Genomic DNA, 25,666 nt, shown 5'->3' on the forward strand with positions numbered 1-25,666 from the left:
GGGCGATACAAATTGTTTCGTCTCTAAGAAAAAAGTTAGATTTCCACTACTACTTTTACTAAATAGGCACAATTTGTGGACACTCGGTGCAATTTGGGTACTGTGACTTTATATATATATATATATATATATGAGTGTGTGTGCAATAGATTGGGCGTCTGTATCGACAAAATAGGCTGGGGATATTTATTTACCCCAGTCCGTCTGTAAGATACATACTCAATCGTAAAGTTCATCTGCCTATCTCTTACAGTTTGGGAGGTATAACTTTATCATTTTGTTGGATGCTCATACACATAATGCAGGTGGGCATGGCCACAGGATTTTTTACCTACCTTGCATTAGATGTCCTTTTTCAGCTTGGTAATACTATGTTAACACTAAGAGTTATAGTTCAATTGATGATCAGCTTCATAAACATCTACAAAAACATGCAAATAAAACATTTTAATCACCAATTGATATCTTATGGCATGTATGGCAAAGAAACATTGTCCTTACATCACTTTTTCTGTGTCATGTACCATGCAGGATTATGAAAAAGGATTTTTGAAGGAAAGTGCCAGTGGTACTCATAAATTTTTGCCATCAAAAGTCCAACAGTCATGACAGTGAGAAGGAGAAATTTTTTCAATTTTGAATTCTTAATTAGGTTTTCATGACAAAGGAGGGATAGAAAAGAACATCACATCAAAAGTAATTTAATTTTTTTGTCATAAAATGATGATTTGTTAATTTTGATCTTTTGTTGTAATGTAATACACATAGCATTTTCATGCTGAAATTAGCAATTTTTCCAACTTCAAAAATTTAATTTAACCATAACATTGCCATACAAATGTATATATTTCATTTATGTTTCAGTTGCAATGTACTGCCAACACTGTGGGGAAAATCTTCCCAATACTGCACACTTTTGCACAGAATGTGGCAAGTCAGTCACATCATCATCAGGTAAGAGATATTTACACATGTGTTTAATTAGTGCATGTGCACTTCACAAAGTGATAATTTAACATTTATAATTCCCTTAAAATCACATTATGAAATTGTTTTTTTAATTGGAACAGACAGAATATATACATGAATAAAACATTTAGGGTTTCTTAAATCTTTCATTACACGACAAAACTAGATGTTCTTAAGAGCCTGAATTGCTCACCTGGCTTTAATTGGTTTATTTGAACATATAAAAAGACATTTGTATGTATTTTCCATGAATGGAAATGTGGAATGTGTCAAAGAGACAACAACCCGACCATAAAGCAGACAACAGCCGAAGGCCACCAATGGGTCTATTATCTTATGTTTAAAAAAAAAAATTATAATCGCTCGCCTTTACTTTTCAAGCTTCGCCTCAAAAATTTGCAAATTAAATATTTTTTTATAAAAATTTTCAAATTGCTCACTCGCCCCAATTTTTGGAGTCCAAAAATCCGTAGAACAAGAAATTAAATTGGTGTGGCCTAACTGTATTGTTTGGTATTATTCAACCTGTTATTGTATAAATAAATTTGTATTATTTAGATGTTATTTATAAGTTAACTAAATATTTATTCAAATGTATTTCTTGCAGAATCTGAAAGCTTAAAAATGTCAACAGAATTATCCTCAGGTTTGTAGACTTATGATGAAGTGTGCTAGAATTTCTTATTAAGCATGTGCAAAATGTGAAATGAATTATCTTTGAAATAATATAGGCATATACAGACATTTTGTTCAAGTCTTCCAAAAATGAGTATATTTCATACATGTTTGTAAGTTTGTTATAGACTTTCGAAAGGAACTGATTGAACTTAAAAAAATAAACAAACTCTGGGCGAAAAAAAAAATGCTGGATGAGCCTTGCAAAGAAATAATAGGCAAGATTGAATTGATATTCCCAACAGACTTTTTCTATGTGACATTTAATCTGAATTGATGAAAGTTACAGACACTTGTTTAAATATTAAGGAGGTTTGCTGCTATAAAATTCTTAAAATAACTTATATCAGTTTTGTTTTCAAAATTTATTATTTTACAAAGATATAAAAAGATGTGGTATGAGTGCCAATGAGACAACTCTCCATCCAAGTCATGATTTGTAAAAGACAACAATTTCAGGTCAAAGTAGGGTACATGTACACATATTTTGTACCTAAATGTAAGTATGATTTGTAATGATTTATTACAAATCACTCAGACACACATATAAATGTGTAACATGAGGTCAAAAATATAATACAATATATGCAAATAACATGACAGAAGAATATTTAAACATATTAAAGTCAATACATAGCTCTTAAGAATCCAACAGTGTGAATGATTATGAAAAAAGATATACAACATATATATATATATAGATGGATATGACATAAATCAAAGATATATATTAACTTTTCTGATGAACAAGGGTAGCTTTTTATATAGTTCAGTATTACAATAAGACAGTAAACCTTCAAACTTGATGATGCTTGGATGAGCTGTGTAGCACATAGGTATGTACTTGTTTCTTAATGACACAATATTTTCATTTTTACATATCAGCAAAATATGGAATTCATCTTCATTACCATTTTGATAGGAGGCATTTGTATAGCAGCTCTTTATTTATCATTTGTACACAAGTTACATTTTCTTTCCTCCCTTGGGATATTGTACTTGTAGATTCATAATATGACATAAAATTAGGGGTCATTCATTTAATTGCATGAAAAGCAATCATGAATAGTGATTTTAACTGCTTTTCTGTGGTAATTCAAGGCAAATTTGGTTTTTAGATCTTTGTTTTTGAACTTAGATTTGTCAAATTACATTAAGTTTCGATCTACTGTATACGAACAGATTAGAAATATTATAAATCATAAATGATTTTGAAAATTTAACCCAGCGAAACTACTTCAGAGGGAACTTTTTGGTCTTTCTTTATAAACCAAACAAAAAATCAGAAATCATTTGGACAGGATATAGATTTATTTTCTTTTTGTAGATGGTAGAAGAAGTCTTGACGCTTTAAGGAAAAGATTTCTCAATAGCAAGTCTGAAGCTTCTCCACCCAAAAAAAGCTGTGTGAAGCCAGCTTTAAAAAAGAAAGAGACAACAGAGGTAAAATATTTTTGTGGTTTAGTATTTGATCACTTATTATGCATCACCTATGACAGTAGAGGTGCATTATGTTTTCTGGTCTGTGTGTCCCTCTTTGTATCCTTTTGTCAGTTTTTTCTGTCTGGTATCAGGTTAAAGTCCTTTTTTATGAAGTTCTAGTAACAGCTTCTTGAAACTTAGTATACCAGCTCTATAATTAGTCAAACCACAAGATCTGATCATATTCACCTAGCCTGTTTCAACCTATTCAATTATTATAAAATGTCTAATAGCAATATATCAAACATCTCCTTAATAACTTCATAACAGGAAATGCCAGTTTGGCTTAAGATCAATTGAAGGTTTCTGCATGCCTGATATAATTTAGAAAAATAAACTTTTTCCAATAAGCTCAGCAACACATTTTTCTGACAAGTTGAACAACACAATCACAAAAACAAATATACTTAGATAAATTCATAATCCACTTCAGTATCTTTCAAACCTGGGCCAGCACCTTTTTATCTTATTTTTTTATTATAATTAGTATTTTTCTACTGGATTTTGACAATGATATCAATAATACCTAATGCAAATCTATTTTTATACGACCGCAAAATTTTCGGTCGTATATTGGTATGATGTTTCGTCGTCATCATCGTCCTAAGACACATTGGTTTTTTACACAATATCTTTAGTTTAAGTGAATGAATCTTTATGAAATTTTACCATAAGGTTCAATACAACAAAAGGAAGGTTGGGATTGATTTTGGGGGTTATGGTACCAACAGTTAAGGAATTAGGGGCCAAAAAAAAGCATTTTTGTAACTTCCAGACAATAACTAGTGTGTTAGTGTATGGATCTCTCTGATATTGTACCACCAGATTCCATATCACAAAAGGAATGTTGGGATTGATTTTGGGGGTAATTGCCTCAAAATTTTAGGAAATGGGGGACAAAAAAAGGGACAAAAAACAAGCATTTTTCTAGTTTCTTGACAATAACTTGCGTGTAAGTGTATGGATCTTTATGAAATTGTACTACAAGGTTCCATATCACAAAGGGAAAGCTGGAATTGAGTTTGGGGGTAATTGCCCAAAACGTTTAGGAAAAAGGGGCCAAAAATAAGCATTTTTCTAGTTTCCAGACAATAACTTGTGGTCAAGTGTATGGATCTCTCTGAAATTGTATTGCAAGGTACCATAACACAAAGGGAAGGCTGGGATTGAGTTTGGGGGTGCTGAATCATAAGGGGGTTCAAAAAATTTTGGGGTGGGGGATGGATTTTTTTTGGTCCAAAATTAAACTTAGTTTGATTTTAACAAAAATTGAATTCTTGGGGTTCTTTGATATGCCAAATCTAACTGTGTATTTATATTTTTAATATTGGGTCCTGTTTTTTAAATTGGTCTACATTAAGGTCCAAAGGGTCCAAAATTTAACTTAGTTTGATTTTAACAAAAATTGAATTCATGGGGTTCTTTGATATGCTGTGCTGAATCTAAACATGTGTTTAGATTTTAGATTATGGGCCCAGTTTTCAAGTGTGTCCAAATTGGGGTCAAAAATTAAACTTTGTTTGATTTAAAAAAAAAATAAATATATGGGGTCCTTTGATATGCTGAATCTAACCATGTATTTAGATTTTTGATTTTTGGGCCCCGTTATTAAATTGGTACACATTGAGAACAAAAGGGTCCAAAATTAAAGTTTGTTTGATTTTATCAAAAATTGAATTCTTTGGATTCTTTGATATGCTGAATCTAACCATGTATTTAGATTTTGGATATTGGTCCATAATCGGTAAATTAAATTTTTTTAAGTTCTTAGACCACATTCATTCTGTGTCAGAAACCTATGCTGTGTCAAATATTTAATCACAATCCAAATTCAGAGCTGTATCAAGCTTGAATGTTGTGTCCATACTTGCCCCAACTGTTCAGGGTTCAACCTCTGCTGTCATATCAAGCTGCGCCCAGCGGAGCATTTTATTCATTATTAGATATATATCAGCAGGGTCATTTTTATACAGTCATCTATTATGTTATGAAGTAAAGTCCTAAACATTATCGTAATTTAACATAAATGAAATGATTTGTATCTGATATAAAATCCTTATTGCATTTCCAAATCTTACAAATGTTCTCCTAGGGAATACTCCTAAAACAAACTTTGCATGAAAGCATCTTTCATTTTTTTCTTACTTAATTTTATAGGATATACAAGTGCATTTACAAGTTCAAATTTTGGACAGGCATGACATAGCAGTTAAGAGGGTTTTCCCTACTTCAGAAGATATCTTATCAGGCAAGATATCTATTACAGTGCCGATCAAGTCAACTGGTGTCTACTGGATAAACAAAGTTCAGGAATATTTTCATGGAAATTATAATTTACAGCTTATGAGAGTTTGTTCTTTTGGTTATAGTGTGGTTGAAAACCCAGAAGATTACAATATTGCTAATTTGAAGTGTGAGATGAAAAAGTTAAAGAAGAAGGCCAGTGATTTGCAAGCATATGTTAAATGTGTAGACAAAGGTAAATGATGTTATAATTCTGCTCGATTTTTTGAAAACTAAAAAGAAAGAATTTAAATGAATAACCCATCAAATATCAGCAATGTCAAAATATTTGCACGACCCCCTTTGGTAGTTATTGCCCTCACTTGGGATTAAAAACCAGAAATTGTCAGCTGGATAACATTACAAAATTTTAATTAACTGTACTGTTAAATACGGATATGTCTTGTTATTGTCAATAATGATTAATTTTATCAATTTGTTTCAATTTTTGTACACCTGTCTTAAATGAAATGATTAAAATTTTTATATACTTGTGTGTCAAAGTGTTGCTTACAAGGATTTGAAAACTTTGCATAATGATATCTGTTCAAAAGACTTTCATGGATCCTCATGTTTTTGTTACATTGATCATGTTGATACACACCTTCAAATTTTGAAGGCTTAAGTTTCTTTTGCAAATGTAATAATAACTGGATCAGAAAGTAGAATGGAGTGTAGTCAGAGCCTAGTAAGCAAAGCGTAGACACAGGATTTGAATTTAACTCACATTGTGTCCTTCATTAATAAAATTTGATGAACCAATTCAAAGGAACATGTAATTCTTTAAATTTATAATATATAATTGACCTCAGAAAGGTCCCTTTGTTTGATAACTTCAAATTTTGACATTCTCGAGGTACAGTTCACTATTAGTTGAGAATTATCATAAATGTGTGTACCATAACCATCATCAATCAATTTGAATTGATCTTTTATGAAATTGTAACACACATGTCAGATTGATTAAAGAAAGCTTCCTTTTCATTTTGATGATTTTATGTCAATTGCCATGCTTAAATCATTAAAATTTCATCATTTTGTTTAATGTAGAACCATAGTTTTAATTTGCTTTTATTAATTTTATTGAAATTTAGTTGCAACACTCAGATTAATAGCAAAAAGCTACATTTCAATTCAGATGAATTTCAATAGTGTCATTTACAAATTGATGTCGAGTTGTGGGACTTTATTTAAGCAAAATATAATTTGCTATTTGCACAGCTCTGTATTGCTTTGTGTCATTATCTTGGATACTACGACAGATGGAGAGAGATTGCTACATTCTTTAATTTTTAGCATGGTTATTTATACATTTAAATTCAAAAGTCAAAAATTAACGTTTAGTCATATGAACATGTTGAAGCATTATGTACTAATGAAGTCTTTGTGTTTTTCACCATTTTCATGGTTGGCAAAACAATTATAAAAGATACAATATAACAAGTAACTGAGTGTTCACTGTCACTTGTGTAAGAATATGAGCAATTCCAGATTTGATTAAAAAAATTAAAAAGTTTATGACCATGATGACCTGTTGCAGGAATCAGAAGTTCAGTCCATATATGGAACATAAAATTTATATTTTAGAAACCTTTAATTCAACTTTTTGTATTATTTTGCTTTTTTTTAAATCAGTTGTTGTAACTTGAAGTTATTACTTGAAGCATATTACTTTACATCACTTTATATGTTCTTGTGATTAGTGGGATTTTAGAATTCATTTGATTTTATTTTTCTCTCCCAGAACGCTCACAACTTAAGAAGATAGTTACATGTAATCAGTCACAGGCAGGACAGGTGCTTTTCTCTTACTAAGAATAAATTTGTTTTGTTTTTGTTTTTGTTTTGTTTTGTTTCTTTTAATTAAAGGATATTCAGATATTCCAGTTATCAATTTTAATGGTTAATAATATATTTAATTATAGCCTTTATGTGCCAAAATAATTTACATCTGTTCTTTTTTTTACTATTCACTGGAATTTCCTTAACTTCCTTCAAAAAAATATTTTCTTCTGTTTGGTAAATGCATTTGTTTGTTAACTTAACATTTTCAGGGCAAAGAGACAAATTAGAATTGACTGTTTGTTTTACCAAACTATAACATAAAACCTCTCTTAACAAATCATAGAAGATATTATACTTAAATACACTTTTGTTTTTTTTAAATTCCATATGTAATATTATATTTATTAACATTTCCTTTAATGGTCATTACCATTTTTCAGTGAGTTTAAAAAAGAGATGATAGGTAATTTGTGAAAATGATAGGGATAGAACAATCAACATTGTGTACTATTTTTATATATAATTTATATTAAACTAGACTGTTACCTACTTGATAAAGAAATGTAAAAATAAAAAGGCTAACAATGTATATGTGTAAGAATTCACTAAGCGAGGATTTTATCATTTTTTTGTGTCAACAGTCTGCTTGTAGCTTTAAAATCATTGTTCTTCTGTTGAAATTTATCGAATCAATTTTATTTTGTAAAAGTAAACATTAAAAACTGTCTTCAATTATGTTTCAAATGTTCATACCAGCTGATTTTTTGGAACAAAAAGCATAACCTTGCATACACCTGCTTACTTTGCCTGTTGTGTTCTTGGTTATCTATATAACCAAGTCAATTTTTTCTGTGTCAAAATGTTGATTAAATTTTGTGTTTTTTTTATCATCAGATTCACATGACTGTAACTTAATTCACTTATCATAATTTTAGGAAAGATCATGTGTCAAAAAAGATAAAGATCATGTTACCAGGGTAACAGAATCAAGGACAACTTCAACTACTGCTGTCCAGGTACTACATGTATATGGTGGTATTTTTTTCCTAGTTTTCCAATCAAAGGTCGTGGTTTTCTACAGGCACTCAAGCTCGTGTATATTAACCAGAGGATGTCTCATAATATATGTACAACTTCCTCAAAGTCAAAAACTTTCACAGCGTAGCCCACAGAGATTGTTCCCATCTAAATGATATCTAGTTCTATTTGCTTTGAATGTAATTGTGAAGAAATTCTCAACATTTGAAATATACTGTTGGATATGCCCTGAAGCACAAATCATATCAAAAGTTTGGTTTATAGACAGATTATATAGTTATTGAAATACTGATTAATTGTATGATTAAAATATAGAGAAATATTTGATGCTCAGTAGTTAGGCTTCTTGATTTATTGGCAAACGGCATTTAAAGTTATTTCTGTGTAATTTCTAACAAACCTTATGATTGATGAGCATGATGAGTTCACTGTTATTATTGTAGGATAAATCTATTGAGATGAAAATAAGAAAAGAAGACGGAGCCATCAAAACAGTTGCATTTCAGGTAAATAAGTGTCTCTTTGGAGATTCTACCTATATTTTCCCATTATACCATATGGATTATTTTACTTTCTTATTTCACACAAGAACTTTTTAAATAATTTTTACATGTAGTAATAGCTGTGTTTTTCTCAATTAAACATTGGCTTTACTTTTATTTATTTTTTCACACTTTCAAACTGTTACCATTTTTTGGGGATTTCCCCCTTGAAAGCTCAAAATTAAATTTTAGAAAGAGCAATTTTGTCCAACATTAAAAACAAAACATTCAGTTAACAACAGCTATATAGGTTTGAAAAAGTATAAAAAGCCAACTTACAACATTAGAATGAATTGTATGCCCCCTTTATGGTTTTGTGGAGAACGCAACTTTTGTCGCAGAAAGCTTGACATATGGATAGTGATCCTGCTTCAGCATTAGCTAACTTCTTAAGGTGTAAATGCCCAACTGACAAATTTCACCTGACCTTGACCTCATTTTCATTGTTCAATGGTTTTTATACTACTGCAAAAAATGTTTGCGGTCGTATATTGGTATGACGTTGGCGTCGTCGTTGTTGTTGTTGTCGTCCAAAGACACATCGGTTTTCGCACAATAACTTTAGTTTAAGTAAATGGATCTCTATGAAATTTTACCATAAGGTTCAATACCACAAAAGGAAGGTTTGAATTGATTTTGGGGGTTATGGTACCAACAGTTAAGGAATTAGGGGTCAAAAATAAGTATTTTTGTAACTTCCAGACAATAACTTGTGTTTAAGTGTAGGAATCTCTCTGAAATTGTACCACAAGTTTCCATACCACAAAGGGATGGTTAGGATTGGCTTTTGGGGGTTATGGTTCAAACTGTTTAGGAATTAGGGGCCAAAAAAGGGGGGAAAACAAGGGTTTTCCTGGTTAATGGACAATTTAAAGCAGTGTAAGGGAGGTAATCCAAAAACAAAATTGTACAATGTTGTACAATGTTGGATTTCCTCCCTTACACTGCTTTTAAATTATCTATTTCAGACTTTTATGATGTATTTAAATGGGTAATTATGGTTGCAAACTCCATTGGTAATTTGAATTGAGATTATGACCATATCTTGAGGGAAAGAATTTTTTTTTTTTAAAGGGGGGGGGGGGGGGGGGGTTAAAAAAGAAATTGTGGGGTGGCAATTTTTTCTCATTTCAGATTTCAGAAATTAAACAAAATTTCTTCTTTTATTTACTTTCACATATAAAAAAGGAGGGATTTTTTGGAGTGGGGGAAGGGGGTTCAATACACAACAGCATAGTGTATTGCACAAAAGCAAAAAAAAAATGGGTTAATTTTTATTAATTTTTTTTTTTTGGGGGGGGGGAGGGGGTCAATTCACACTTAGAATTGGTTATATGATTTGAATTTATATTCAGTTTTTTGCTTTTGTGCCTACAGTGTATTGCACAAAAGCAAAAAATTGAATATAAATTCAAATCATATAACCAATTCTAAGTTCTTTGACTACAGTTATTCTGTGTTAGAAACCTATTATGTGTCAAATATTTAATTACAATCCAAATTAAGACCTGTATCAAGCCTGAATATTGTGTCCATTTTTGACCCAACTGTTCAGGGTTGGACCTCTGCAGCCGTATCCAGCTGCACTGGCGAAGCAATTTATTAGTTAAGTTGTTCGTGTTTTTGTTTATTTTTCAAATACTGTTTGCAATAGGTCTACTATATTTGGTGTATGAAAATATTTTATGATATACATGTCAGTCAGGCATATTTTATTTGACCTTGACCTGATTTTTACAGTTCATTCATTGCTCGGTGTTAAGTTTTTATTTTTATGCCCCACCTACAATAGTAGAGGGGCATTATGTTTTCTGGTCTGCGCGTCCATTCGTCTGTTCATTCGTCGGTCTGTCCCGCTTCAGGTTAAAGTTTTTGGTCAAGACAGTTTTTGATGAAATTGAAGTCCAATCAACTTAAAACTTAGTACACATGTTCACTATGATATGATCTTTCTAATTTTAATGCCAAATAATAGTTTTTTCCCCATTTCCACAGTCCACTGAACATTGAAAATGATAATGCAAGTGGGGCATCCGTGTACTATGGACACATTTTTGTTTCATATACTTTTAGCAATAGGTCAACTATATTTGGAATGATTGTAAGGTATACATGTCTGCCTGGCAGGATTCATCTGACCTTGACCTCATTTTCATGGTTCATTGATTAATGTTAAGTTTTCATTGTTAAGTTTAATCTTAGATATGCAAAAGGACAACTATATGTAATTTAAAGAATATTTGGTGTAAGGAATGATTGTAAGGTGTACATGTTTTCCAGTTTTATCTGACCTTTGACCTCATTTTATTTGATTAGGTTAAGTTTATGTGATAGTTGTAGTACAGTTTATATTTAGAACTATTAACATAATATCAATGGTTAGTTGAGAAAGCAGGACATTTCAGCGTGTGCACTCTTATTGTAGGATTATAAGAGACATGCATATTGCTCATATAACCACTACTGTAAATTCAGAAATTATTGCGTGCATTTATTATTGCGATTTTTGTAGAATGGACAAAAATGCGAGATTAATTATTGCGAGTTGTACAAAAACTGCACACATTTATATCTGTCAGATATCAGAATGCGAGTTCTTATTTTCTTAGCATTTTCGGGAGGAAACAATTAAATATTTGGTCTTGATTTAGCAAAGGTTGAAATAAAAGTACTTGTATTTTTTATACGACCGCAAACAAATTTTTGTGGTCGAATATTGGTATTACGTTGGCGTTGTCGTCCTCGTCCGAAGACACATTAGTTTTCGCACTCTAACTTTAGTTTAAGTGAATGGATCTCAATGAAATTTTACCATAAGGTTCAATACCACAAAAGGAAGGTGCGGATTGATTTTGGGGGTTATTGTACCAACAGTTAAGGAATTAGGGGCCAAAAAGGGGCCAAAAATAAGCATTTTTGTAACTTCCAGACAATAACTTGTGTGTAAGTGTATGGATCCCTCTGACATTGTACCACAAGGTTCTATATCACAAAGGGAATGCTGGGATTGATTTTGGGGGTAATTGCCTCCAAATTTTAGGAATTAGGGGCCAAAAAGGGGCAAAAAACAAGCATTTTTCTAGTTTCATGACAATAACTTGTGTGTAAGTGTATGAATCTCTCTAACATTGTATCACAAGGTTCCATATCACAAAGGGAATGCTGGGATTGATTTTGGGGGTAATTGCCACAAAATTTTAGGAATTGGGGGCCAAAAAAAGGGACAAAAAACAAGCATTTTTCTAGTTTCTTGACAATAACTTGCGTGTAAGTGTATGGATCTTTATGAAATTGTACTACAAGGTTCCATATCACAAAGGGAAAGCTGGAATTGAGTTTGGGGGTATTTGCCCTAAACGTTTAGGAATTTGGGGCCAAAAAGGGGCAAAAAATAAGCATTTTTCTAGTTTCCAGACAATAACTTGTGTTCAAGTGTATGGATCTCTCTGAAATTGTACTGCAAGGTACCATACCACAAAGGAAAGGCTGGGATTGATTTTGGGGGTAATTCCTTCAAAATTTTTGTAATTAGGGGCCATAAAAGGGCAAAAAAACAAGCATTTTTTCTAGTTTCAGGACAATAACTTGTGTGTAAGTGTATGGATCTTTATGAAATTGTACTGTAAGGTTCCATATCACAAAGGGAAAGCTTGGTTTAAGTTTTGGGGTAATTGCCCTAAACGCTTAGGAATTTGGGGCTAGAAAGGGGCCAAAAAACAAGCATTTTTCTAGTTTCCAGACAATAACTTGTGTTCAAGTGAATGGATCTCTCTGAAATTGTACTGCAAGGTACCATACCACAAAGGGAAAGCTGGGATTGAGTTTGGGGGTGATGAATCATAAGAGGGTTCAAAAAATTGGGGGGGGGGGAGATTTTTTTTTCATTTTTTTTCTTTAAAATTTTCCATTTTAAATTGGTTATTTCTGATTTATATATAAAAGCAAATAATAATGATATGGTTTGAATAGGTAAATAAAAAAATTTTAAGTTCTTAGACCACTTTCATTCTGTGTCAGAAACCTATGCTGTGTCAAATATTTAATTACAATCCAAATTCAGTGCTGTATCAAGCTTGAATGTTGTGTCCATACTTGCCCCAACTGTTCAGGGTTTCGACCTCTGCGGTCATATCAAGCTGCGCCCCAGCGGAGCATTTTATTAAATTTAAACTTCTTGTTTTCTGATAGGTTGACTAAAATTTTACACCAGAATATTACTCAATCTTTGAAAGGGAACAAAATACATAATGCCCCTAGGTGAGTCCAGGGACTATACTACCGTACTAGGGGCATTACTTTTTTGGTCTGTGGGTCTATCCATTCATCTGTATGTCCTGCTTCAGGTTAAAGTTTTTGGTCAAGGTAGTTTTTGATGAAGTTTAAGTCCAATCATCTTGAAACTTTGCACACATTTTAATGCAAAATTAGAGTTTTGAACCAATTTTCACGGTCGACTGAACATAGAAAATGATGATGCAAGAGGGGCATCGTACTATGGACCCATTCTTGTTATATCTCTTATAAATTACCAGGCTGAATATGAAGGTTTATCATCAGATGAAGATACTACACTCCAACTTACTAGTCAGGCAGGTGGAGGCAAAGAAGATAAAGTTTTAATTTTGGTTGAAAGATTGTCAATGTATGAGGCAGGAGTTCAGAGTGCTAAGTCAGCAGGTGATACCTCTAAACAGAAAAGATATGGTAGAGCCCTTAAGGTACATTATGTATTTTTAGATGAAATGACTGACAAGACCTTCTTTTTATCTTCATGAATTGTCTTATGAAATATATTGACATTTACTGAACTGGTATTGCTTCTTATTTTGGGTTATTTTTGTAGAAAAAACTAAATATAAAGAAAAAACCATTACACAGGTATTGAAATACTGTTATACCCTTATCTATCTGTCCGCTGCATTTTTGTTCATCAGTCAGTGTGTCTTATTAAATGTCATCACATTTTTCGCAGGAACTAACTATCAAGGCTTTCTCCAATCTGGGAATCAAGGTTCATATGAGCGAGTTAATCTGTGTGCTACAGGTTCAAATTCATCACTTAACAACTTCTGGTTTAAAGTCATATGAAACGAGTGACCGGTAAAAAAAATCCAATTCTTGAACCAATGCATACATATATCATGAACTTGTCTTCTGTGCATGATTTTATCATTTTTTTCACATACATTTCGTAAAATCGTCAAAAATATTTCAATGTATAAGTGTTGTTGTAAAAATATGGCAGCTAATTAATGGTCGTGTTTTGAAGCCGAAGTTTAACGATTGACACCTATTTGTAAACAATCAACAAAGAAGCACGGATATTCAGGTAAGCACGTGTATAACAGGTACAATAAGATATGGTTTATCTTGATGACGGAGCGATGTTTACGTTTCATTTTCCATTCACACTTGTGTATTGCGATCACAGGATTTTTTACATAAAGTCCTGCTGAGGTAACTGCATACGCAAAACATGTCTTAGAATAGTTTGCTGGAAGCAAGCAATTAAACAAAGTAAACCTTCTAAATTTTGACAAATTAGAGAATTTTCTTGAGAAAAAGGTATATGTACATAAGTTTTATAATAATTGCTAGCCATTTAGTAATAAAAAACACTAGAACACACCCGCAAAATCGCGGGCATTTATATTTTAGAGCATATGTAAATTTTTGCAGGATAATTTTTTATAAAATAATTTATAACTGGTCAATTTCAGGAAAGGTATCAAAAGTCATAGGTACTTGGGGACAGGACAATTTTTTTTTTGCCCTCCCCCTTTTTTCCAAAGATCGATTTTTTTTGGGGGGTTTTCTGTTTTTTCTGTATACTATGAACATACATATACTATAAATACTATCATGAAACGGTCAGTGATATATTTTATCATATACATATATAATAGCTTATCTATGATTATATAGAGACTCTCTATATAATATATCAGTGACCGCCATAGATAGTAAACTATTGGAATTGATAATATATAGCAAATGCACTTTATTTGTAGTACATGTATATGTATGATCATAGTATACAGAAAAACGTGAAAAATTATTCATCTGTCCCCAAGTACTTGTAAAAAAAATTATGTAATTTTAAAATAGTCCTAAAAGGAAGTCCTTTTCTCAAACATGTCAAAGGTCAGTCTGATGAAGGAAACAATATCCGGACGCCTTTTTTTTCCATTTTCCTCCCAAAATAACCAAAACTGAATAATCATAAGCAAGGATGATACATGCGACTATGCATTCTACCTAAAGGACACAGAGGCATGATGATTAATTTATTGTGGAAGAAAGAGAAGCGACACACAAAATGAGGTCTTCTCATTTAATAGTATAGATAATGCATATTTTTTTTTAATTTGAAGTTTCATATGATTTGACAAACACTTTTACATTGTACTCATATAGCCAAGTGGCAAATTGATTTTGATATGGTTTTGGCAGTTAACTACATACAGGCAAGTAATATTCCTTTACATTTCATGTTTATTTTGGTTTTTTACAATATGTTTTTCCCTGATATTTACAGACAATACAAGATTTACTACAGCAGACGCATCAAGGAAAGCTAGTTGATGAAAGTGATATACCACCTAGAATACCTGTTGATGAGCCAAAGAAACAAAGACCAGGTATAACCACACTAGATCAATGTTACGTTTAATGAAACCGTAATAAGAATTTTGTTACAGTCCTACAATATTTTATAAAGTTTTCTAACAGTCTCACAGGACATGGATTCACAAGTTATCAATGTTGGAATGTCCCCAAACATCATACCAAAAGAAAGAAAGAAGTTCAATCAGATTTTTTATACACACATCACAATTTCATTTCAACTGAACATTTTTAATATTGATTATTCTGATGATCTAATTGTTAAAAAGTGTTAGGCCAGTCATTCCAGATGTATTTCCCTTTGTTGATGGTTATCTTTGTTAAAACTTTTACAAATAAACAAATTTTACATAAAGGGATAAATTCTGGACAGTCTTGCAAACAAAAAAATTATAATTTTTATATGAGAAGCCTGCTTTTCATATGTTTTGTAAATTTTTTTTGTTTAAACCAGATAAAAAGGAAGAGTTCTTGAGATAAATCTTGGAATAAAGATTGCAGTAGGTTTATTTACTAACATTGATGACATGTATATTTCAATTGTTTATTTAACAGAAGGGGCAACAAAGCAAAGTGAAATACAACCAACTGTCAAGCCTACTACAAAATCACACAGTGAACAACCAAGTACATCACCTTCTTCACAACAAACCCTAGAATTGAACAATGAACCAACATCACCATCACATGGTATTTATTCTAGATCTCGTAAATGGGTCAATGGTTTCAAAACACAGTTGACATACATTCTCATTATTAGGGCCCCGCCGATTGCCGCCCTATAGTGATCAGTCTGTCCGTCTGTCTGTCCGTCCATCCATCCGTCTGTAACAATTCGTGTCCACTCTATATCTAGAGAACTGTTATGATTTCAAAGTTTATACTTGATATGTATATAAACAAACACCAGAGGGTGTGTCATAATTTATGTACAACTTCCTAGGTCAAAGGTCAAGGTCAAAAACTTTGGTTTCATTTGACAACCCCATGTCCAATGATAAAGATACAAATTTTTTACCACACATTATTCACAGCGGGGCCCACAGAGATGGCTCCCATCTCAATGATATCTAGTTTTTTCAGGGTTTGTCTATATTCATCTGAATATTGTTGAAGTCATATTAAAATTTTTTTATAACATTCCTAATTTCGGTGTTTATAAGATTAATAAGATAAAACATACAGTTCCATGCATCAGAAATCACTTTAAATGGTAAAACTTTATTCATATTACGAGTTAATCCTTAGTCAAAATGATTTTGTATAACCTGTTTTTTTCAAAAACTATTCTAAAAAACCTTCAAAATTTAGTGACTGCAATAATTCTTGCAAATTAGGAGACTTACAATTATGGTGTCTGTATTTTAGAAATAGAAACAGAGCAGATGATAGAAACAAAAAGAGATCAGTACAAAACAACAACTCTGCAGCCAAAGCAGTCTGGGGATATTAACACAGCTATAAGTAATGTACAGACAGCCAAGGTATAAAATAATTTGATATCAGTATATGACTTTTAGCAAAAGAAAACAAATGTAATTCCTAATTGATAGTATGTTTATGTCTTAAAATGAGCATTTCTTGCTAATAACTTGAATTAATAAACAGTATCTGAGATGTTCTTCCCATGACCCAAAAGTGTGCTTTCCTCATCACTCATTTTCTGTTCAGTTTTACAAAAATCTTCTCATCTGAAAGTATTGAGCTAAAAAATTCAATCCAACTTTGCATTGACCATTCCTTGGGTACATATATGGCCACTGTAGCTTAAAAAAGAACATATGGGCATAATGCAGACAGGAGGGCGGACTATAGAGTGGGATAAGCAAGAAAAAGAGGGGGGGGGGGTAAAAGGTGGTTTGTTCACTTTCTGCCATGTTTGGTATTGATATTGTAGTGGGCACTATTTTTATGAAACTACTGGGCCAAATTTAACCAAACTTGGCCACAATCATCATTGTGAAATTTAGTTCAATAAATGTATCCAATGACCTGGCCAACCAACTAATTATAAGATTGCCACAATGGCTAAAAATAGAAAATATAGGTAAAATGTAGATTTCGGCTTATATCTCTGAAACCAAGGCGTTATTAAAGGACAAATCTGACATGGTTTAATATTGTTCAACAGGTCATGATCTATATGCCCTGAAATATTCAGACAAATCAGACAACCCCTTGTTGGGTTGCTGCCCCTGAATTGGTAATTTTAAGTAAATGTTGCAGTTTTTGGTTATTATCTTGAATATTATTATAGATATAGATAAACTATAAACAGCCTGACCATGCCTGCAAACCAACATGGCTAAAATTATAACATATGGGAAAATGCAGTTTTTGACTTTAATCTCTTAAACATCAATTGTAAATAAAATTATCATGTGAGTGACACAGGCTCCTTGGAGCCTCTAGTTTACTTTCAAAGTTGTATTCTAGTGGTATCTATTTAGTATATATTTTCCGTACACTATTACTGTATTTATTTTTTCATACGTGGTTATTCAAACTTCCAGTTTGCTCATTAACATATACAAGTTTCTAAATTGTCTTTTGGATTTTAATTTATTTTAACACCAGTGAAGTGAAGTGAAGTGTTCTAGAATTATTTCAAGCAGTTTTAACTTCTACATGAAGATAGAAAACAGGTTTTTCCATGAAAATACCGCAAACAACCACACAGGATTTGAAATTACTGGAGTTTCATTAGACATTTCCTAATAATAATAAAAAGGTTTTTTTTCCTGATATTTCATGATGAGAAAGGATACAATTGAGGACAATGTACCTGTGCGAACTATACAAATTTAATATCAATGTTTATATACAGGTGTGACTAGCAGTAATAGAAATAAAGGATAATTTTAATCTTTACAGATTCCATCACAAATGAGTGGTCATGGTTCTCCTCAGGACAGGAAACCAGTTCCTAAAATAGCTGATCAAGTAGGCTTTGGAGGGGAGAAAATGAGTACTGGTAAAAGGCCTGACAGAAAATTTGAGGATTCTCCATATATTCAGGTATGTTTAGGTGCATATTGTTAAACATCATGTAAATGGCATGACACAAAAAAAATATTCTTTTTTTTTCTGCCAGCCTCTTATAAGCTCAGTGTTCTGAATGAAATGTGAGCTTTAGCCATCACTGGGTGTCCGATGTCGTCTTCAATTTGGTGTAAACTATTTCAATCAACTTCTTCTCTGAAACTACAGCTATACCAATTCCAACCAAAGTTCCGCTGAATGATCCTTATGGAATCTAGAATATAGTATGTGTTTTATTTTCTGTTTCGTAAAAAAACATGGCCGACATGGCTAACAATAGAACATCGGGGGTAAAATGCCGTTATTGGCTTATATCTCAAAAACTAAAGCATGAAGAGCAAATCTGAAATCGGGTAAACATGTTCAGGAGGTTAAGTTCTATCAGCCCTGGAATTTTTAGATGAATCTAACAACCCATTGTTGGGTTGCTGCCAGTAAATTGGTAATTTTAAGGAAATTTAAGTTTTGGGTTATTAACTTGAATATTATTACAGATAAGCAAACAACAAAAATTTTCATCAAAGTAAGATTGATTAATAATGTTACGTGGACAAAATTGTCAATTGACCCCTAAAGGAGTTATTGCCCTTTAAATACAATTTTACACAATTTGTTTATCATGTTTTCTAACTTTAAAAAATATGGAAGAATTAAAAGTTTCGAACTGTTTGACAAATTCCATTTCCATTTATGTTATCTCTATCCTTTATTTCATAAGGGGTACAGTAATATATATTAAACTATATCTGAAATTTTGAATACCAAAAACAATTTTACATTTTATTATGACAGATTGTTATTCTTGTAATAGATTTTAATGCATTCATTTCAGCAATTTTGTCATGTAGTAAATAAATAATAACAAAATATAAAACCTTATCATTTTTAAATTGTCAAGTGCATAGTTTTTTATAGTTCAAGAGGGATTATCTCTTTCAGGAGGATTCCTTGAGAATAGATATAAGTGACAGCGAAGGGGACACTAGTGAAGCTTCGGTAAGATATCAGTAATATAAGTAATATGCATGCTATTTTATAGATTCATCACAAGCCTATAATATGTAGAACAATTAGAAGGCCTCTGATTTGCTTTTTTATTGACATTTTAAATCCGTGGATTTTCTTTAGTGTAATAAAATCATAAATCTTTTACCTATGCATGTTTGTATTCATATGTTTAATAAGATATTCATTGTCATTAATTCTGAGATTAATTGTCTGAAATCACTTACGTATAAGTGAATAGATGTATATGAAATTTAACTATAAGGGTTATGGTCCCAACTGTTTCGAATTAACGTTTTTCTTGTTTCCCGCCAGTAACTTGTGTGTAAGTGTCTGGATCTCTGTCAAATTGTACCACAAAGTTCCAAACCACAAAGTGAACATTTGGGGTTATGGCCCTAAAGTTCAGGATTTAGGGGCAAAATGGGGAAAAACAAGTTTTTTTTTCTGGTTTCTGGACAATTAAGTATTAGTCGATGGATCTCTCTGAAATCATATCAAAAGGTTCTGTACCACACACAGTAGGTTGGGGTAGATTGTGGGGGTTATGATTTCAACCATTTAGAAACTAAATGCCAAATAGGGGCCAAAAACCTTTCTTATTATGGCTAAGCTGGTTTAACATAGATTATTTCTGATATATAGTGTAACGGTATGTCTCTTCCCTGAAATGGAACTTGTTTCCTCTAAAATTGTGTGTTTAAATTGTCCTGATAATTGACCTTTCTTATTATATATTTCTTGTATAACTATGTTAAATCATTGTTTACTCTAAAACTTTTTATTATTCTGTCCTATGTTTTTACATTTGGAACAATTCTGAAATGTTTATTCCATGACGTACAATGACGTCAGTTCCGGTTTTAGTAATTAATTTTCCTAAATGGTAAATGGTAAATGGTAAACCAAATCCGTAAATTGGATTACCTAAGTATAAATACGGCGGAGAATACAGATAAGTCTTAAGCAAGACTTTACCCTGGTCAAGTAACACTCGCTAATACCAAGCGATTTTGATATACGTACAGATACCATGTGGGTTTGTTAGTTCCTTTACAAAAAGCATTTTGGGAATACTTCCTGAGAGAAACTTTATCTTTTGACATTGAATTTGATTTACCATTTGCCACTTACCAAACTACAATAAGTTAACTTTCTTGGTATATTTTTCCTCTATCCATTTTCTTTTATTCACGATAATCTAAGGTTTATAAAGTATTTATCTGTTACACTAGAATACTGTTAAAATATTTAATATTTATATGTATTGTTGATATTTAATGCATCTTAAAGTTAATACAAGATTATTTTTATTTAACGAGTCTGTTATTCTTACAAACATTGAGAATTACCATACAAAAACCTTTACTCCAATCTACCGTTTTATATCCGAGTCATTACCTTACCAGAAGAACCAACCTTAACTGTGTGTATAAAGAATACCAGAGTACCACATAGAAACACATTACCAGAGTACCACTCTACCAAAAAAGGTTGACCAAATATAACTTATATTTTATTGAACAAGAGTGTTGTCATACACTACAATCATTCAGATGTCTGCACTTATTAAATGGCTCTTCAGACAGCAGTAAATTTATTTCCATTAAGTTGGGAAAAAGTTAATGTCTTGGGGAATGATAAACTTGCCATTGCCCTCGAACTCATAGCCAGTCAATAAGTGTATGTTATATAATTCTTCAAATTTCCTTCTTCAAATTTCATCAATGGATACAGTTAATTTTTGTTCATTATTTAATAATTTGATATTAAAACTGTGTGATATTTGCATTTTTATTGTTTTAATAGTTGCCAACAATGAACATTGTGAAAAAGATGAAAAGGGTTGAAACAGGTATAGTAAATGGCTGGTTGCACCAACATGAATTCAACTCCTACACAGTTTTCAACCCTGATCTCTAAAACTTTACAGACAAATTTTCCTTATTGTTGAAATTTTGCACTTGCTATTATAGAATAATATAAAATAAATTAATAAACTGTGTATTTTTATGCATGACTTCTGGGCATTGTGTGTATGGTCTGTCCGTTCATTTGTCTGTCTGTCCCACTTCAGGATAACGTTCTTGGTCAAGGCAGTTTTTGATGAAGTTGAAGCTCCATCAACTTGAAATTTATGATGCATGTTCCTTTTGATATGATCATTCAAATTGCAATGCCAAATTAGAGTTTTGACACAATTTCATAGTCCACTGAACATAGAAAATGATAGTGTGAGTGGGGCATCTGTGTACTACGGAGACATTATTGTTTTTTTAATGATTTCTTACAATTTTCAATTCAACACATAAACCGCCAAATTTGAACTTCACTGTTAAATTTCATATGTAATATTGTCCTGAAGAAGCCATGCTTGTTGGCGAAACATGTCGACCAGAATAAACTTTTACCATGTGGTAATTGATGTGTGTTGTTGTCTTTATTATCGTTTCATTTTACCTATCTTGTGAAAGACAACTGTGGATACCTTTTGGTATCCACCCACTTTTAACCAACCACACAATTACCACTTCAGGTGTTGGTTCACCTTGTTGAAGGATGTTTGCTTCTCAGTTTCAAAATATCAAGCTTTTCATAACACTAGTATATATTGATAGGGTATTAATAAAGGAACCAAAAGAGCCAAAAATAAATATAGGTCAATGTGCTTGTTCTGAAATAATAGCCATTGAAAATTTGGCGGGAAAATGTTCTCTCTTGATTTTTCATAGCTTTATCATTGACAAGTTTTAAGTTCTCAAAACCTATTAAAAAATATCAAAAGATTTTATAAGACTTTTATAGATGGCTTATAATTATACATGTAAAAGATTTATTTTAAAAGAAAATGGGGGTCAATGCTCAAAATTTTTTAAGGCATTCAAATGGATATAATCAGATGATTCCGAAAATTTGACAAAAATTCCTAAACATGACAAGCGAACATCCTTAAGTTCAATTTTCAATTAAATACAAAACTTTAATGGTTACCTGCTTGTCTTTCAAAAAAACAGTTTCAAAAATATTAAGTAAAATATCATATTCATACAATTAGTGACACAACAAAGTATGTTAACAATTTTTTTAGTGAAAGAAGATGTCATTATTTTATATTTAAATTTATAATTTTGGAAACAAATGGCATAAAAAAAAACACAATAGAAAAATACTTCTTTGAAGTCCGTTTAGTTGGTTAACACAACTATAATCTTTTACAGGTTGTAACCTGCTGACCTTGGAAGAGAAGAAGAAATTGAGACATGATGCAAGTATACTTAAATTTACATTTAGCTTATATTCTTTAATTACTGTCATAAGTTCATGACTGAATAAATACATTAGATTATGTTTCACAAAAATCCAGTAGTTTGATTGGTTAACAGCAATTGTATGTCATTCTTAAATTAACCTTCTTTTCAAAATGAAATGTAACATTTATGATGACATGTGCTTCCTCAAAAAGTGCCTACCCACACTTTAAAAAAGTGGGAGTATACTGCTTTACCTCTGTCAGTCCATCTATCCACCCATGAATATTTTTTGTCAAAGTGGGGTTATACTTCATTACTTCTCTCTGTCTCACTGTCAGTCCATCCATCCGTCAGTCCGTCTGTAGTACCATGAATATTTTTTGTCGCATCTTTCTCAGGAACTATATTACAAGGATTTCTGAAATTTGGTTTCAGAGTTGATATGTTTCTGCTATGATGTGTGATGCGTTTTCAGATCCTATATATAAGTCAGTTATGCCATGTGATGCTTTCCAGATTCATCACTAAACCATTTCCTGTTTACTGAACACTTACATAACTTTACACATTTGTAGCCAAGTTGAAAAATTTCTTGATATTTTTCACAAGTACTACATCACAAGGATTTCTGGAATTTGGTTTCAAGTTTTATGTATAAAGTCAGTTGTACCATGTGATGCATTTGCACATCCATCACTCAACAACTTCCTGTTTAGCGAAGTGGGTGAGGGTATTATCAGTGAGCAGTTCCCTCTAAGTTTTACTTCTGTCTATATGTATATTCCAAAAATTGGTTTTCTTTGTCTAACTCTACTTTGCCTAAACTATGTGTATAATTTTCATCTTAGTTGTAGATCCATTTGTGGACTTGGATTGTTGTCCACAACTTGTTGGGGTTGCTCTCTCTATGACACATGTTTGTGGGTTTCCTTCTTCTTTAATATTACAAACAAAAAATGTGGTTTCATTCTATACCCAGCATTATTTTATTTATGCTTAAAGCCTTTTAATTAATTTTTATTTCCAGATGGCAAAGGATTTTGTCCCAGGGAAACCTGGATTGATTTCAAAAGAATTTATGGTCCTGAATAAGGATTCAATTTATTCAAGATATTTTGACAGTTCCACCACAATTAAGGCAAGTATTTTAGGTTAATCAGAATAAACTGACTTTCCAATAGAATAACTTTCATAAATTTGAATTATAAAATAACTTCATTTTCTGTCTAACATATGTATGGTTAATAAGTTAAGTTTACAGTAGTTAAGCTCAAAGTTATGCAGTGTATATTGTTTTCCAATGTACTCCAAACTGTGACAGAGAGAATGATAATGCCTTTAGACACCTAGTATTACTTAATAGTACTGTCATGATACATTGATATCTAATGATACCTGCCTAATGAATTGCGAAGAGAAAGATTTTTATACTTGGTCACTACCTTGACAATGATGAGTTGTGATGTGTATACACTATTCAAATTTGTTGAGCACCAACAACCTTTTTTGTGTATACTTTGAAGTATGGGTGTTAAGTATGCTGATTTGCACTCAAACCACTTCTTCTTTATATTAAATTAGCATTTCTTACTGTTCATTCTTGTTATGTTTTAACAAATGATAATGTTGATTATATATTTATATATTACAGGGTCTTTACAATTGGATAGTGGCAACAATTCCTTATGAAATGTTGCCAGCTAAGTTCATCCTAAAATGTTTACAATCATGCAAGGAGGTGGACTGTTGCCACGCTTTTCCAATATCAACAGTGATGGACAGAGATGTATTTTTACGCTCCGTCCCAACAAAGTTAATGATCTCTCCAATTGTAAGTTTACGATAAGCAAACATGAAAACTTGATACATTATTTTCTGTACAACCAAAACAGACAGAATATGTTCCATTACTGTCGCATTTATTCAATTTCTAGCACATACAAATAGGAATAAAAAGTTTCCTTTGTCAAAACCTTGCCGGTTGGAAGCTAACTGCCATAATAAATAAAAAAATGCAAATGGGAAAATCAGCATTGTGATAGAGGTACAAAAATAATACAAAATTGATTTTTATTGACAATCACAGTCACTGATTTATAAATTCTGACTCAAGGCAACATCAACTGAAACTGAAAAAGATTTTCTTTTTTTCTTTCTAAAATCTATCTTATCTTATTTTATCTTATAGACATCTACATATCAGGTTAAAAATTACAGCCAATTTCACTGAGTGTGTAGCTAAAGGTAATATCTTCGGTTAGCTTGCTTGCTAGCTGAACTGTGAAGTCATTATAAGGTAAGGTATACTACCCTCCTTTCTGAGTAGCTTTTTCCTACAGACAGATAGATTGGTTATCTGTTGGACTAGTCTATTCTTAAAGGAGGGCAGTTTACCTTACCTAATAATGACTTCCTGGTTCAGCTAGCTTGTGGTGGAAATGTGATTGTCTGACCATAACCAAAGATATTAACTTTAGCTACACATTCAGTGAAATTGGCTGTAATTTTTAACCTGATATGTAGATGTCTATAAGATGAAATAAGATAAGATAGATTTTATTTCCAATAGAGGACCCATTATAGGCATAGTCAGTACATTGATTTTGTTTATATCACACAATTGCAATAGACAATACAATGTCTATATTAAATATGTAGTCACTAATTGCATCCAGTATAAAAGAAAATGTACACTTCATTTGTGTAAAAGGCAAACTTCAATGACAGATAAGCATCTTGAAATAATATTTTATGATTTCTTTTTTGGCTTTTAAGTTCATGTATTTACTTTTGCAGTGTGACAATCCTGAAACTACCTTTACCTGTTATGATGAGGTGTATTTCAGTTATGGAGACCTTTAAGGAACAGGACCAGTAAATGAAAGCAGACTAATGTGTATTTAAATTAAAGAAAACATTGTAAAATATTGCAAGAATAATTTTTTTATTGATTTATACATGTACTTG

The 25,666-nt window shown here is 31.8% G+C and overlaps 2 protein-coding genes across 4 annotated transcripts; both read left to right on the forward strand.

Moving 5' to 3' along the window:
- The first annotated feature begins 683 nt into the window (after positions 1–683).
- On the forward strand, positions 684–8,559 carry LOC127736522 (uncharacterized). The gene is made up of 7 exons (XM_052247088.1): positions 684–954; positions 1,577–1,615; positions 2,972–3,087; positions 5,284–5,605; positions 7,464–7,489; positions 8,130–8,210; positions 8,548–8,559. The coding sequence occupies exons 1-7, from the start codon at positions 870–872 to the stop codon at positions 8,557–8,559; spliced, it is 681 nt and encodes a 226-aa protein (XP_052103048.1). The 5' UTR covers positions 684–869.
- Positions 7,736–25,666, forward strand: LOC127736537 (uncharacterized). Of its 3 annotated transcripts, none has more exons than XM_052247103.1 (13): positions 7,738–8,210; positions 8,676–8,738; positions 13,307–13,492; positions 15,313–15,415; positions 15,957–16,091; positions 16,770–16,885; positions 18,276–18,419; positions 19,383–19,439; positions 21,258–21,303; positions 22,667–22,713; positions 23,727–23,837; positions 24,351–24,530; positions 25,496–25,666. In XM_052247103.1, exons 2-13 carry the CDS (start codon positions 8,691–8,693, stop codon positions 25,559–25,561), a joined length of 1,239 nt encoding a protein of 412 aa, XP_052103063.1. In that variant the 5' UTR covers positions 7,738–8,210; positions 8,676–8,690; the 3' UTR covers positions 25,562–25,666. The 3 variants fall into 3 exon arrangements, with proteins under 3 accessions (XP_052103064.1, XP_052103063.1, XP_052103065.1); XM_052247105.1 differs by having other exon boundaries at positions 7,740–8,210; positions 13,332–13,492; XM_052247104.1 differs by lacking the exon at positions 15,957–16,091 and having other exon boundaries at positions 7,736–8,210.

The sequence above is a fragment of the Mytilus californianus genome, unplaced genomic scaffold (genome assembly GCF_021869535.1).
Source record: "Mytilus californianus isolate M0D057914Y unplaced genomic scaffold, xbMytCali1.0.p SCAF_32, whole genome shotgun sequence".
Classification (NCBI taxonomy): Eukaryota; Metazoa; Mollusca; class Bivalvia; order Mytilida; family Mytilidae; genus Mytilus; species Mytilus californianus.